Here is a 16,160-nt window from a genome sequence, read left to right as displayed (position 1 = left end):
AGTCCATTGGGTGCTTGATTTTCGTTTTGATGTGACGTACAGTCTCGAGTGTGAATGTTTTGAAGGATCTTTCACGATTGTTTAAATTTTGGGACAAATTAAATTCTTATATCTGGTTAGTGAGTTTGGACTTAGATAGACTAAGTGATTGCATAGTAATTGTGACTGTGAAAGGGTATATCAAGATACCAATTTGAGGTTAAGCAGGTGGGTTATTCCCTGCGGAGTAATCTACGTAGGTGTATTCCTTATGATGTGAGTGAAGAGTTTCTTTTCTTCTAGTGGGGCATATGTGTGGAGATTTAAATTTGAATCTGGCTGAAAAAGTTGACTTGAGTGTCAAGAGAATGATTGCGAGCTTAGCGGATGATTTGGGGTATTTTTTTTATAGTTGGCGTTGCATGAGTTTGAGAAGAAAATTCGTTGAACTGACTGTGGCATTATGACGGTAATAGAGTATAGGTATTATGAGTTATGGAATATTTTAATCTATGGCTTTGAGCCAAGTGGGGGAGCCTGCTATTGATAATTCAATTTCATGATTATATGTAAAGGTTTAGTTTTGGGCTGAGGCATACTGGTGGGTTAGTTATGACTTGCAAAAGTTGAGATCGATGATGACTCGAATAATAAAATTCCTGGATACGGGTTATATTGCACTTATGAGTATATGAAAATTGTAGGATGAGTGAGTTATTATTTGTGAATGATGTAGTGCGCACAGAGTATGAATTTGATAGGTAGTATTAAAGTAGAGTTACTTCTTTGAGAGTTGTTGTGCTAATGAGGCACGTGTCTTTTGGCCCATTTGGGCGGTATAATGTGGATTTGAACAAAGGGGATAATTCTCGAGAAAGGTCTAATGGATTCGAGATTTATATGTAACAATTGAGAATTTTTGGCGGATTGTTTTGCTGCTAAAATCTGAGATTTAAGTTGGATGGTGTCGAGACTTGTGACATTTTTGTATATCATTATGGATTTTATATTTTGGTATCAGGAAGGTGAATAAAACGGCCTTAGACTCAAATAAGGTATTTTCAGAGTGGGTATTTTAGTTGTGGTATTTATATGGGTAATTATGATGTGGTGAGACTCTACAAATGTTTTGGTGGTAATATTCTTGGGTTTGGTGACCTACGTGGTTTGGTCGAGTTAGAGAAATTTAGTTCTAATAGCTTGGTTATATGCAGATGGATTTCAAAGTGTTCTTGATGGTTTCTACCATGGTTGGAAGCGGATATTTTCTACTGGTGTGAGAAACGTATTGTGTATTGTGATTTTCTCTTGGAAGGAAGCAAGATAAAGGTTTCTAACTAACTGGATATGTAATTTGCTGGTGACCAGAGTTGATAATGAGATTCTTGTACTTTTCACATGATGGCAAGATAGATGGTATGTGTTGTGCGGAAGTTAGATTTACATGTACAAGGTGGCAGTTCAGTCTTGAAGGAAGGTAACGAAATTTGGGCAGAATGGTCATGAATTCTTAGACAACATGGGCGGTTCCAAATGACTAGATGAATACGATTACTACTAGGTGTATGAGAAGGGTGCGTATTTCAGAAGGCATATTTTATTTTGACTAACAGATGTTTTATTAGTATTGCGGTACTCACATGGTTGATAAACTGCTGATATTCAAATTTTGCTAAGTGGCACGGAAGAACTTTTAAAGTATTTCTCATGGGATGATCGTGTATGAGAGAGTTGTTAGGCATTCGGGCGGTGGAGATGGAATCAAATATGGTGATTCACGTGTTTTATGGATTTGGGGATTGGGAGTTCCGATGAGCAGATTGTTTCATGGTTATGGACAGTGAAGTTATGGCCGGAGCTAGCCAGATGATAAAATATGTTATGATTCAGTCATTATGGATTTTCGGAGGGATTTTTATCTATTTGTGGGTAATCCGAGTTGATTTTGGGGTCCGTAGGTAGGCCCAATTAAGATGTGTACTCTACATCGAGCCGGAATGGTTGGCTCCATACTGCCATTATTTAGGGATGTGTCATTCGGTTGATGTTGAACTTATTCGTGCCCTCAAATGATATGTGAGTTACTCTTTTTGTGTTACGAGGAGCTGTGATTCGTTGGTTATATGCACATATGGTGCGATTCTATTTGAGCTTTATAGCGAATTTTGAGTGTGATGAGTATTTGGGTATTGCATGATCGATAGCATAATGGTTATGTCCTTTCAGGTTTTGTGTGGTATTTTTATCATTTGCCTCTCCGTCGTTATTAATTCGGAGGAAGGTGGCTCGGAGTATATAACATGAACCTCGTGTTAGAATCTGGTGATGGTTCTACAGTGTATGATGAATTTTCAGTGTTTCGTTGTGGAGGTACTTATTAATCTGGCGGGACAGTTCTCTCATTTGAGTCATTTTCCATGACTAGGTACATTTGAATTGTTGCGTATTAGTGCACAGATGGCACGAGTTGTGGCTCTGAGTTATATTGGTGAGGCGTGTCTATGGAACAGTTGTGTTTAGTAATATAAGGTCATTGGACCTAGAATGGGTACTATCAAGTTTGATTTCGGTATATTTGGGAGTATAATATTGAAATTCGGCTCAGTAAGGGATTATGGTTCTAGTTGGGACGAGAGGGCTCCGTGACTTGTTGATCTGGTAAGTAATCATTAAATTTCGCGTGTTTCTTTTATTATCAACAGTGTACGAAGGTTTTGGGATGAGGTTTGGTTCGATATGGGTTTAATACTAGTATGCGATTGGTTTTGGAGTAGTCACTGCGATCAGGAATGATGCTACGAGCATGCGAGTTGTGTAATCTGTTGGTTGATTATATCCGTGATTATAGTTATAGCTCGATGCAACTTGTTCGGACTTATACGGTGTGTAAATGTGAGATTTGTGTCTTGAAAGAAATTCTAAAGGTTGAAAATTAAATTCCAAGGTTTATGGGCTAAAGTTAAATCAATGATTTCAGTTGTATTGTGTTGTCAAGCTCATATGGAATAGGATGACGTGGGTTCAACCCCGGGTACGTGTGTGGTAAGATAGAACAGTAATTTGATGTCTTGGAAACAACTCTTGGCACGTTCAAGGACGAACGTATGTTTAAGTGGGGGAGAATGTAACGACCCGTCCGGTCGTTTTGAGTATTACAACCCTGTTTCCCCATTTACCGCTCAAATTGGGCTTTACAGTTATTGTGTGACTTGTCGGGGCAATTGGTTCAGGTCCGGTGAGGTTTTGGAATGAATTAGAACACTTAGTTTCAAGGTTTAAAACTTAAGTTAAAATAGTGACCGGATATCGACTTATGTGTAAACGACCTCGGAATTTAATTTTGATAATTCCAATAGCACCGAATGGTGATTTTGGACTTAGGAGCGTGTCCGGAATTTTTTTTGGAGGTCCGTAGTGAAATTAGGCTTGAAATGCCGAAAGTTAAATTTTTGGGAAGTTTTGACCGGGAGTTGACTTTTTGATATCGGGGTCAGAATTCGATTCTAAAAATTTGAATACCTCCGTTACGTCATTTATGACTTGTGTGCAAAATTTGAGGTCAATCGGACGTGAATTGGTAGGTTCCGGAGTCGTTTGTAGAAACTAGAAATTTCAAAGTTCATTAGGCTTGAATTGGGGTGTAATTCATGGTTTTAGCGTTGTTTGATGTGATTCGAGGCTTCGACTAAATTCGTATGATGTTTTAGGACTTGTTGGTATATTTGGTTGAGGTCCCGAGAGGCTCGGGTGAGTTTCGGGGTGGTTTCGTACTATTTCTAGACCATTTTCAGTTGCTAGTTTCTGCCTTCAGATGTGTGCATCGGGATCACGAACATTTGGTCGCGTTCGCGAAGAGTAAACAACAGTTTGGAACTTTGTGAATCGCAATCGCGGAAGCTCTTTCGCGATCGCATAGAACAAAATCTCTGTTGCACTGACCCGACTTTGGAAGCTTATATCTCACAATCTATAATGAATTTAGAGATGATCCAAAAATGAAAGTTGTAGCCCTTGATGTCTAGTTTTCATAAATATAAACCATTTGTTATTAGGAGTTGTATAAAAAATATTATGGTGGATATACTATAGGCTGTCAGGGAAGAGTTTGGAAATCTCTATTGCATATGGTTGACTTTGGAAGCTTATATCTAGAAATATATAAGGAATTGGTAGATGCAAAACAAATACAAGTTGTAACCCTTGGTGTCTAGTATTCAGAAAGTTTAACCATTTGTAATTTGGAGTTTTGTACATAACGTTATGACCAATATACTAGAGGTTGTCTCGAAGAGTTGGGGGAGTTTGTTCTTCGCGATCACGAATAGTTTTCCGCGATCGCGAAGAGCAATTTTGGGGCTGAAATATTTTGTGCTTCGCGATCGCGAAGAGTAAATGCCTGGACAGAAGATATATTTCGAGGTTTCGGCCATTTTAACATATTTGGAGCTATGGAGATAGGATTGAAGCGATTTTTGAGGCGATTTTCACCATATGGATTGAGGTAAGTGATTCTCACTCGGTTTTGGTTAAATTACACTAATCTATTATTATTTTTATCAACAAATTAATGTTTTGGGTTGAAAATAGTAGAAATATTCATAAATTTTAATTGAGGATTTGAAGGCCGAGTTGTGGTCGGATTTGACTAATTTTGATATGGTTGGACTCGTGGTTGAATGTGGGTTCGGATTTTGTGAGTTTTATCGGATTCTGAGATGTGGGCCCCACGGAAATTTTTTGGGGCGTAATTTCGGATTTTTTTTAAAAAATATTAGTATTTTGATATGGAATTAATTCCTATAATTTTTGTGAGCTGAATCAAATTAATTGGGACTAGATTCGAGCCGTTTGGAAGTTGATACGCTCAGAATAGAATTTCTGGAGCATTGCTTAGCTTTCTCGACATTGGATTTGGCTTGTTCGAGGTAAGTAACTCTTGTAATCTTGGAGTTGAGGGTATAAACCCTGAATATATGTATTTCATGAATTGTTGGGAGGTGATGCACATGTTAGGTGACGGGCGTGTGGGCGTGCACTATAGAAATTGGGACATAATTATTTCTGTGAAATTTTGTAGTTAAATAATCTTGGCATTTTTATGCGGTTTTATGAGTTAAAGAAATTGAGCTGAAAAGCATATTAAAAAAAATAATCATGTTGAGGTTATGTGCCAGTATTATTGGGACCCACATAGGTCATATTATTGTGAAATATTTATTTTAAAATGAAAATTCATACTCAGTCATATTCATTTCATTGCATATCATATCTCAGTCTCTGTTGTTATTTATTGATACATGATATCACCATTTTTGGCTATTCTCATGACATTGTGAGCCAATGAAAGAGAGACTAGAGAGATTGATGACTGAGGGAGGCCGAATGTATGATTGTGAGGATATTTTTGGGATCGGACTGCACGCCGCAGCAAGCGATGTTGGCTTTATATATATTATATTATTATTGCACGTGAGTTGGCCGTGTAGCACGTGAGTTAGCTGTGCGGATCCTTATATTATTATTGCACGTGAGTTGGCCGTGCAGCACGTGAGTTGGCCGTGCGGATCCAGATATTTATGTTATGACACGTGAGTTGTCTGTGCAGCACGTGAGTTGTCCGTGCTTATAGCGCTTGGTCTGTAGGAGCCCCTCATGAGTCTGCACACTCCCAGTGAGCTCAGTCGACTATAAACAGGGATCGGGCTGCACGGCGCATCATGTATTGTATAGCGCTGAGTGATTGAGTGTGCTGAGCACAGTAAGAGAGAATTGCGAGAAAATGAGATTGAGTACTCTGAGAGAGTGTGAGTACATGAGTGCAATCTCTGAGATACATTGCATTGACATGCATACATGGGATATATGCATAGAGATGTGTTTTCTCATGCTGTACGGTATCACATTATTCATGATTTCTCACACATACTGACAGATGGGCATAATGATGCATTTGTTTTACACTGGTTATCTGGGAAAGAAAATGAGATATTTTATTTATTATTGAAAAGGTTTTTGGAAAAATTAATTGCTTTCAAACTTATTCATATTTTTGGTAATTTCGGCAATCGATTTGGGTTTTCACTGATGTATTTGAAAGGAAGAACTATTATTTTTGAAATCATGATTTGGCTGAGTATTTTATCTATGTGTTTCTTCTGGTATTATTTATTTTATGTTGTTATGGACTGGTGTGGACTAGTGGTTTTGGACCCCGACCTTGGTAGAAGCTCGTCACTGCTTTCAACCTAAGGTTAGAGTTGTTACTTACTCAGTACATGGGGTCGGTTGTAGTGATACTACACTTCGGCACATTGTGTGCAGATGTTGGCTGTTATTGTTGCTGTGCTCGATGGTTGCGGGATTAAAGATGTACCTGCGTTCCTGTTGTAGCTGCCTCTTGTTCAGGGTAACATTAGATTTATAAAAGCTATATTTATGTATTATTCAAACAGACTATGTATTTAATTCATTTTCGCTTTGTATACTCTATTTTTAGAAGCTCATGATTTGTACTATCAATTCTTGGGGATTGTATAAGATCAGGATCTTTATTCACTTAAATTACTTTAATAATTATTAGTGAAATTAGTTAGTTAGAAATTGGCTTACCTAATGGGATGAGTTAGGTGCCATCATGACTAGTTGGATTTTGGGTCGTGACATAAATAAATATACATATTCAATATATGCATTATGTATATTTAATGTATAATTATATATACTTGATGAGATCAATATATAGTTTAAGTATATTTGACATTTGAAATATATACCCCGCATATGTGATATATTTTAAATTTATATTTGATGTACATTATGTACAAACAATAACATATAAGTGTATAAATATACTATTAGGATATTGAAACAAACACATTTACTATGGAAATAACTTTAAGTTTACATATCCATAAAATACTTATAATATTTCATTAATCTAATTATATCTTTATTACTATATACGAAAATAGCAACTAAAAAATTAAAATAAGTGCTATTTTCCTTTGGATGATTCGTACATATATGCTTTTTGGGCGTGACATTAATATTAGAAGAGAGATATGTGTTGAAGGTAATTAAATGGGTTGTATAATCTGATCAAACGTTTTGGTAGAGATGAGTATTAATAGGACTAATTTTAAGTAATTAATAGGACTGATTTTCAGTCCTTTGTTTGATTAGAATATGTTCACACATGTGAAAACTTAATTTTTGGTCCAACATTATATGTTTTGGTCAGGACTGTAATTAATTAGGTGCTAGTTTGTTAATTACTAATTCCTGCTAGGATTCTGAAATTTTTCTTGAATATTGCCTAATTATGTTTTTTCCCCATTTATTTTTATGATCCACAATATTTAATTTTTTCAAATATCAAGAAGGAATTAACTTTTTTTTTCAAAGTTACTTTGGAGTAAAGAGCCTATGAGTACTTTGTTATATTTTGAATGAGCAAATTAAGATTAATATGATCAATTTTATTATTAATTAATGTTAAAAGATGAATTCTTTAATACGTGTGAAAAGCGCCAAAAAATTACTTAAAATGGACCGGAGGGAGTAACATGTTACGCGTAGGTCTTGAGATACTCGTGAAATGAAAAAATTTAAAAAGGATATTGAGACATCGACACGATGCATAGTTAGAAACTACAAAAAGGTTATAATTTCTTAATTTGAGCCTAATGATTTCCTCCCTCCCCCCTCCAACCTCCCATTTCACTCCTTTGTTTTACTAACGATGCTTATTTAATGACACTTTTTGCGATTTTTAAATATTTTTAGCGAATTCTTTTATTAGCAAACACTTTTTGTAGTTTCCTACTGTAAATAATATTTACAGAACTAAAAAGTTGAAATTTGCATTACGAAAATTTAATCATTTTAATAATTATATTGTCTAATCCAAAAAATAATTTTGATGGTCAAAAAAATTAATTTATATTTCGGGACACTAACAACCAATTTAACTCATTTTCCAAATATAAGCAACATAAAAGAAAAGAATAGTAATTGAACGAAAATAATTGAGAAGTAAAAGAAAATAGAAATCTTACTGACGTTGATAGCGCTTCTTCCATGTAGACACAATATTGATCTGCCAGAAATAGAATAGTACGACTCTACAATGTAATTGAGAGAGCAAGTGAATAATTTTCAGATGTGAGATATAATATAAGGGATATGGGTTAAATATGTATTTTTACCCGTAATGATTTTTTTATTCAGCTTCTGCATGTTACTGCTATTTATTGCATTTATTATACGTTATATAACTGACACGTAATTTATGATTATGTAACTTGATCTGAAAATAAATACTTACTTGGTGCTTCAATGCAATCCTTGCAATGTATGTTATTCAAAAAAATACAAAATCATATTCCATCCGGTCCACTTTAAGTGATTTTTTTATCATTTTTTTTGTAATCCACAATATTTGATTTTTTCAGATATCAAGAAGGAATTAACTTCTCATTTCCAAAGTTGTCTTTGGAGTAAAAAATCTAGAAATCGTTTGTTATATTTTCAATGAGCAAATTAAGATTAATATGATTAATTTTATTATTAATTAATACCAAAAAATAAATTTATTAATATATATAAAAAAAGCTAAAAAAATCAATTAAAGTGAACTAGAGAGAATATTAACTTTTCCAGAATAATATTGTAAGTGGGTCTTTTTGGAGGAAGACAGTAAAAATATTATAGTAGTAAAGTCGTATACATTTACGGTGAGAAAGGTAAACAAAGAAACTAAGTATTGCGGATTCCAAATAGGAAGTGAAAAAATCTATATAATTTTTTTTATTAGAGAAGACAAAAAGAGATTTTTTTTTTTTTGTCAAACAATTATTAGGAGATATATTTCCTTGTAATCAAAATAAGTAGGAGTAGTATTTTTTAACTTGAAAATACTTTTTTTTAAATAAACATATAACCTTGATAAAGAGTGGGGCCCCTAATTTTTTGGGGCTAAAGCATGTGCTTTATTGGCTATAGCCGGCGTTGCTAAAATGGGGACCAAGTTTATATTTTTTAGCAAAATTGCTGTATTTTTCTGGTTGTGGGGTTGGTTTTTCTGTGGAAGATAAGCTATTGAAGAAGTTACTACCCTTCAGATCTAGAAGTAAAAGGCAAGAAAATGAAATTATCTTCTTCTAATGTTAAATTTTTTTTCTTTTTTTTTTTCTCTGGTTATAGTGGTTTGGAGCTGATTTTTTTCTTTCTTTTCAGATGAAATGGAGACCAAGTTCATATTTTTGAGCAAATGGCTGTTTTTTTTGTTCTTGGGTTTGGTTTATATGTGAAAGAAAAACCATTGCAGAAGTCACAACCCTTCAAATCTTGGTATTAGATCATTCAAGTATCAAAAAGGCAAGAAACCAAATTATCTTCCTCTTTTACTGTTAATTTTTGTAGTGGGTTTAGCTGATTTTTTTTCTATGTTCAGATGATTGTAATACCTCAAAGTAACAACCTAGCAGTAGCAAAAGGAGTACTTGGTGTTTCAAGTTATGTACCTTCAATTTCTTCTTCAACAGAAGCACCAATTTGCAATAAAGGTTTAACCTTTACAAGAAATGAATCTGTCTCAGTGTTGGATACAAGAAGTCCTAGTCCTTCAGCTTCATCTTCCTCATGCTCTTATGGTGGCCAACATGCTGGAAATAATGGAGTTCCCGGCGCCGGAGCTGGAAAAATTGACGGCCGGAAAGAGGAGTTGGTGACTGAGCTGCAGCCATTTTCATTTGGGTTGGAGCCAGAAAAATTTAATCTTGGATTTGGGGATTTGGATAATTTGTTGCCGGAACTTGCCGGCTCCGACCAGACCATTTTTCGGTGGATCTCCGGCGATATGGAGGACCCATCAGTCAGCTTGAAACAATTACTCCAAGGAGGAAATGCAAATGCTGATTTGGGTGGTGGAGTTTCAGTGGCAGGTTCTTTTGCTTGTACTGATAATATTTCCTTTTCTAGTTCAGATATTTCTTTAGATGCCAACATTGAGAAAATTGGTTATGCTGTCATAGACTCAAACAACAGACCAAATAATAACTTTGAAAATCTGAATGCCAATCTTTTGGCCAAGAGTTTACCCCCTGCTTTGAGCTTTCAAGAACAACAATCAGAAGAGAAGCCTCAAATTTCTTGTCCACAAATAGTGGCAAACCAAACCCAGTTCCAGAATTCCGCTTATGTTAACTTGTTTGGCTCATCATCATACAACATGAATCAAGAACAGCCGCCACCCAAGCGCCACAATTCGGGTATCCTGGGTTCAAGCTTAGGCTTTCTATTGCCTAAAGTTCCGTTCTTTAGTCCCAGTGGTGACTTATTGCTGAGGAAACAACCATTGGGACAAATGCAGCAACAAGTCAATTTGCTGCCTCCTCACCAGTTTCAGCCAACGCCATTATTTGTACCTAAGCTTGAGGCAGCTGGTGGTGGTGGTAATGGTAATTTGGTGGTGCCTCGTCATCAACAGCAGGAACAACAGTTCATTTATGACCAGATTTTTCAGGCCTCTGAATTATTACTGGCCGGACATTTCTCAAACGCGCAAATGATATTGGCGCGGCTCAATCAACAGCTCTCTCCCATTGGCAAACCCTTCAAGAGGGCTGCTTTTTACTTCAAAGAGGCTCTGCAGTTACCTTTCCTTTTGCCTTGTACATCCACATCTTTTCCACCAAGAATTCCCACCCCATTTGATTGTGTGCTTAAGATGGATGCTTATAAGGCTTTTTCTGAAGTATCTCCACTTATTCAGTTCATGAATTTCACCTCCAATCAAGCTATTCTTGAAGCTCTTGGGGCTGCCAAGCAAATTCACATAATAGATTTTGACATTGGCTGTGGTGCTCAATGGTCCTCATTAATGCAAGAACTCCCGAGCAGCAATAGAAAGGCAACTTCTCTAAAGATTACTGCCTTTGTATCTCCTTCAACCCACCACTCCGTTGAGATTGGCATCATGCACGAAAGTTTAACGCTGTTTGCTAATGATGTGGGAATCAGATTTGAGCTGGAAGTTATTAACTTGGATTCCTTTGACCCTAAGACTTATCCCTTATCCTCCTTGAGGTCATCTGAGTGTGAGGCTATTGCTATTAATTTTCCCATATGGTCTATTTCAAGTTGTCTATTTGCATTTCCTTCACTGCTTCACTGCATGAAGCAACTTTCACCAAAAGTTGTTGTATCATTGGAACGTGGATGCGAACGTACTGAACTCCCCTTAAAGCATCACCTCCTCCACGCCCTCCAATATTATGAGATACTTTTAGCCAGTATTGATGCTGCTAATTTAACACCAGATGTTGGGAAAAAAATTGAGAGGTCTCTCTTCCAGTCTAGCATTGAGAACATGGTCTTAGGGCGCCTCCGATCCCCTGACCGAATTCCCCCATGGAGAAACCTATTTGCTTCTGCAGGATTTTCACCTGTTGCGTTTAGTAATCTAACTGAAATCCAGGCAGAATGCCTTGTTAAGAGAACTCAGGTAGGAGGATTTCATGTCGAGAAGCGCCAGTCGTCTCTTGTGCTATGCTGGAAGCAGCGGGAACTCTTGTCAGCTTTGTCTTGGAGGTGCTGAGGAGCTTTATCTTATGAAGCCAGACAACTCTTTCTTTTAACAGCAACATTTACTAGAGGTTTTGACTCTTCAATTTGATGTCTGTTAAAAAATCTGCTTACATTTGCTATGTCATTTTCTCCGTATGTGTAGTCTTTGACTGTAGGCAGGCCTTCCGCGTTAAACAAATCCTAACTATTATCCCTGTTTGAATATCAGTGTGTTGTATCTTCCCAAGTTTCCCTGTGTATTAATTTCTATCTTTTCCATGTTCTGATACAATTGCTAAGTACTATTAACAATTTCTGGATAGTAATGAGTAATGACCTGCTTTTCTTTCTGAATGTGTTGAGCTTCCTGGTTACAAGCATGTTAGTTCCCAAGTGAATAGTTTCTCTTAAAATGAGTGAGTAATATATTCGACTTTTGATACATGTATTGGTATATTAGATAAGAACCAAAATTGGAGGCATGTTCTGAACTTAGGACATGGATACTCTTATTGGAATTACATTCCTATTCCTATTCCTGCTATTAATAAGCAAGAGTTTCACGAGCTTCAGGTCGTCTTTTCCTGCCGACCAAAAGGCTTAATTGGAATTTTGTAAGTTTGGTTCACTGTTTTAATACAGTGGGAAGTGGATATGTATCTTCAAAGAGCGGCATGTGTACGTCTTGTATAATGTCTCTGTCAACGCAAGTTTTTTTTTGTTACACTACTGTTTGTCAGCTCTTGTGCCTATTTTTGATCCTCTTCCTCACTCTGTTTTGATTTAAACTTTTTGGCTGTTTGGCATAATACTCCCTTGAAAGATCAAAACTTAGTTCTGCTAAAATTTCCTGTTGGTTGCTGTCTTCTTTAAGTTTTCTCTGCTCTATGTACTACTCTGCTGACAAGTTAGATGTAACACCCAGATTAGATAGAGTCCCACGTCGGCAAAATACAAGAGGGATGCTGGATATATAAGTTAACAAGCCTTAGATCCTAGTGACGCGTTTTAAACCCTCGAGGACCTAGGCCCAGAGCGGACAATATCACTAGCGGGCTGGGCTGTTACATTGGACTTTGGTTCTTTTAATTGCCCTTGGATGCTTTCTGTTTCATCTTGCTGAATTTCATGCTTAACTGACATATAAGAAACTATTCGGAAAACATATTAGATCCCAAGTGTTAGTGCATAATGTTAGAGATTAGATAGTTTGAAGAGTTGAGCTCTTTGGATATTGTCTCACACTGGACAAATAATCATATAATTACATTTAGATGTGTTTTATATCTTAGTCGGATTATTATTAGTGTATTGTCTTCTCTTTTTTAAGCTGTTGTATTTCAGTAAGTTTAGAATAAATATTGCACAAGGTTCTGTGAATTCGTTTAGAAGAGTATAATTTATGTGATCAGAGGCGGATCCAGGATTTAAACCCTATGGGTTTAACTTTTATTGTTTTAACCATTGAACCTATTATATTTTTAAAGTTATGGGTTCATATCTATTATTTTTGCAATTTTAATGAATTTTTACATACATATTTTTATTCCGCGTCGAAAGTTATGGGTTTAGTTGAACCCATCCCCGTCCCCGTCCCCAGAACACTACATCTGCCTCTATATGTGATGGAACAAAACATTTACACTCAAGAAAAAAATTACTTCAGTTATCGAGTGAATTGAGAAAATTTTCTCATCTATATTGAGAAGTTCTTTGAAAGCCAAATGCAAATTTTCCATTTTGGGGATTATTATTTTCCATTTTGTTAAACCTTGAGCGTACTTGCTTGTTGTTATTGTTTCTTTTTTTTTTCTTGAGCCGATGGTCTATCGAAAATAATTTCTTTACCCTCAAGGTAGGGGTAAGATTTGCGTACATACTACCCTCCCAAGGGTCCACTCGTGGGATTATATCGTTTTTTTTTTTTTTTGTAAACCTTGAACGGACTTGTCAAGTTTTGTATCGAAGTCTTTCCAAATGAAAACGACATATTGTTCGTATTAGCTTCTCCAACTAGGTTTTAATTATATGATTAATTAATATTTGTCATGTTCACATTATACCAACTGTTAAAGGATTAAAATTAATCAAAAGTCCTCAAAACATGGTCCTACACTCCTTAATGAATTTCATGTCCACCTGCCTTGTAGTCTACGTTGGATTTAATAAAGTTCACTTTGAAATGCTCAAAATTTAGATTAGATTATTGAGTTCAATCAAACATGACCCATGTGGTTTGCTTAAGTGGATGGACTAAATTATTCAAGATGTTGATAACAAATACAATGAATGAAGTATATAATAATAATTTGGCATGCATTATGTAATCCAAATTACCTACATCCCTTCTAAAATAATGATGGGAACTTCGTATTTTCAAAAGAATGATTGAATTAATGACGTATAACACTTCCCAAAATACAACAATAATATAATACAAAGTCGTTAAATTAATGTAATGCTAAGCTGTCGCGCCTTATTTTTTTCACCCACTCCAAATTCAGACTCTCCTACAGGACCAGGGCCATAGTTTAGAGGGAATGCTCTAATTAAATGGTCGTAGAAAATATACAATGACGGTGTATATGTACGGGTCAATTTGCCTACACCTCGATTCTCTTAGCGTATATATTAAATAACTTTGACCATTAAGACTTGAGCAGATGAAAAAAAAAAATTTATCTCTATAAAAATTTGAAATCCAAGTCTTCATAATTTTTATTTAACTTCATTTACCACTAGTATTTGTAGATTCTTAGCAAAGTATTGTTTCGCACTTACTACAAGTCCTTTGTATAAAGAATAGAATGGAGCAATCAACTGTTTTCCAGTCTCAGTTACAAAGGGCAGTATCACATAAATAAAGTGAAATAACAATAGTCATATGAATGAATATTAAGCAACATTTACTTGTGAGTTTATCAGATCAAACGGGCAAATCAAGATCAGAGGCGGATCCATGATTTGAATTTTATGGGTTCCTATTGTAATCTCAAATTAATATACAATAATAACTGGGTTCACAATTATATATTTATAAATATTTAATGGGTTTTTTAATAAACATATAAGGTCTTCACAAAAGTTACTGTTACCCGGGAACCCAGTAACTATATTATGCCAACTTCATTTTTATTTAATAGAAAAATTAAAACTTATGATCTTAAACATCACATCGATTAGCTCGAGTTGTCTTAGATAGATCCCAAGTGGGGCTTGACCTGCTTTATTCGGTCTTCAACTGGCCTACAAGACTGCTAAAAGAGAAGAAAAGTAAAGGTGAAATTTTTGTGGGTATAAAATCATGTCATTAAAGGTAAAATAGAAAGTTCGAATTAGGAGAGCGGAAAAAAAAAATTGAGGTTATCAAAAAGTACCCTTAAACTAAAATTGTTTCTAAACATAAAAGGATGACATTCCTTTTTTCTGGAACAGACTAAAAAAAAGAAAGTATGTCATGAAATGGGACAAGGGGAGTAATAAAAGAGCATAAACCTCAATAAAACATGAACACACATGTCTAGAGAGGACTGAAACAAAAAAGTCAAGACCATAACATGGCCCAATTGTTCTTTGGGCGGGAAGGATGTTAGATTATGTCAAGACATGAACTAATCAGTAGTCAAAAGCTGTTTAATCAAAATATGAAATGGCTCTCCTTAGAGAATTTACTACAGCTTCATAACTTGCAAAAAATGCATATACAGTAATGCAGTGAAAGTAATCAAACCAATATCAGCTCATACTTTGAGAAGAACCAAACTAGTAAGAATTCTTCCCCCGTCTAAAATGAATTGATTGAAGAAGAATTAATTCATTCCTCCATTAGCAGCATACAAATACTATCTGTGTTGACAGTGACTTACACCAAAAGGAACATAAGCAACGTAGCGACAACAGCTAGTGAGATTTCTGTGGCTACTTAGTTTATTATTGCAACGCGTAGACATGCCTATTTTCCTGAGCAATGCAGTAAGCATAGAAGTATTTCGCCAACTTATTATGCCTCAAAGCCAACTCGGCTGAATAATTTATAATCCTCTATATCCATGACAATAAAACTACAAGATTTCTAAATTTCATAATTCATATGAACATACTACAAGTTACAAATATTAGGACTATGCTGGAGTTCAGTCAAACTAGATTCCTTAATCTACCTGGAAGCAAAATAAAGTGAAGTTTAGAATATTGTTTCCAAGTGTAAATTGTAACAAGAGTATAGACCTGTAGAAAAGATCTGTCCGGTACATAGCTCTAACCTGGTTCTTATCCGACCTCAATATACCTATCAAAATTCAAACATCGTATCCAACACTTTAAGAGCACAAAAAGATTATTTACATAGGAAGTGACTTTCCTGTAACCAGGAAGCTCAGCACACTCAGCCAGAAAAACATGCCATTACTATCCAGTGTACATGCAAAGGACACCAGGCAAACAAGCGGATGATAACATTAGCATTCACCAGTAAAGGATTATCATACTGCTTATCCAATAAATCATGTTAATATCTGTTAGCACTTACCAATTGTTCCCAAATATGGAGAAATGGACGATTTTTTAATATTATTAAACAAGGTAAAAAAGAAAGCAATTAATACACAGTGAAA

General features: G+C 35.5%; 1 protein-coding gene across 1 annotated transcript; it reads left to right on the top strand.

Annotated features, from left to right (window-relative positions):
* Window positions 1-8,987: 8,987 nt before the first annotated feature.
* Window positions 8,988-11,901, top strand: LOC107807449 (scarecrow-like protein 22). The gene is made up of 3 exons (XM_016631827.2): window positions 8,988-9,116; window positions 9,217-9,357; window positions 9,434-11,901. Exon 3 carries the CDS (start codon window positions 9,434-9,436, stop codon window positions 11,576-11,578), a length of 2,145 nt encoding a protein of 714 aa, XP_016487313.1. The 5' UTR covers window positions 8,988-9,116; window positions 9,217-9,357; the 3' UTR covers window positions 11,579-11,901.
* Window positions 11,902-16,160: the final 4,259 nt, after the last annotated feature.

Source organism: Nicotiana tabacum, chromosome 23, assembly GCF_000715075.1.
Source record: "Nicotiana tabacum cultivar K326 chromosome 23, ASM71507v2, whole genome shotgun sequence".
Classification (NCBI taxonomy): Eukaryota; Viridiplantae; Streptophyta; class Magnoliopsida; order Solanales; family Solanaceae; genus Nicotiana; species Nicotiana tabacum.
The sequence above is the reverse complement of the archived record's forward strand: the minus strand, read 5'-3'. Positions and strand labels throughout refer to the sequence as shown.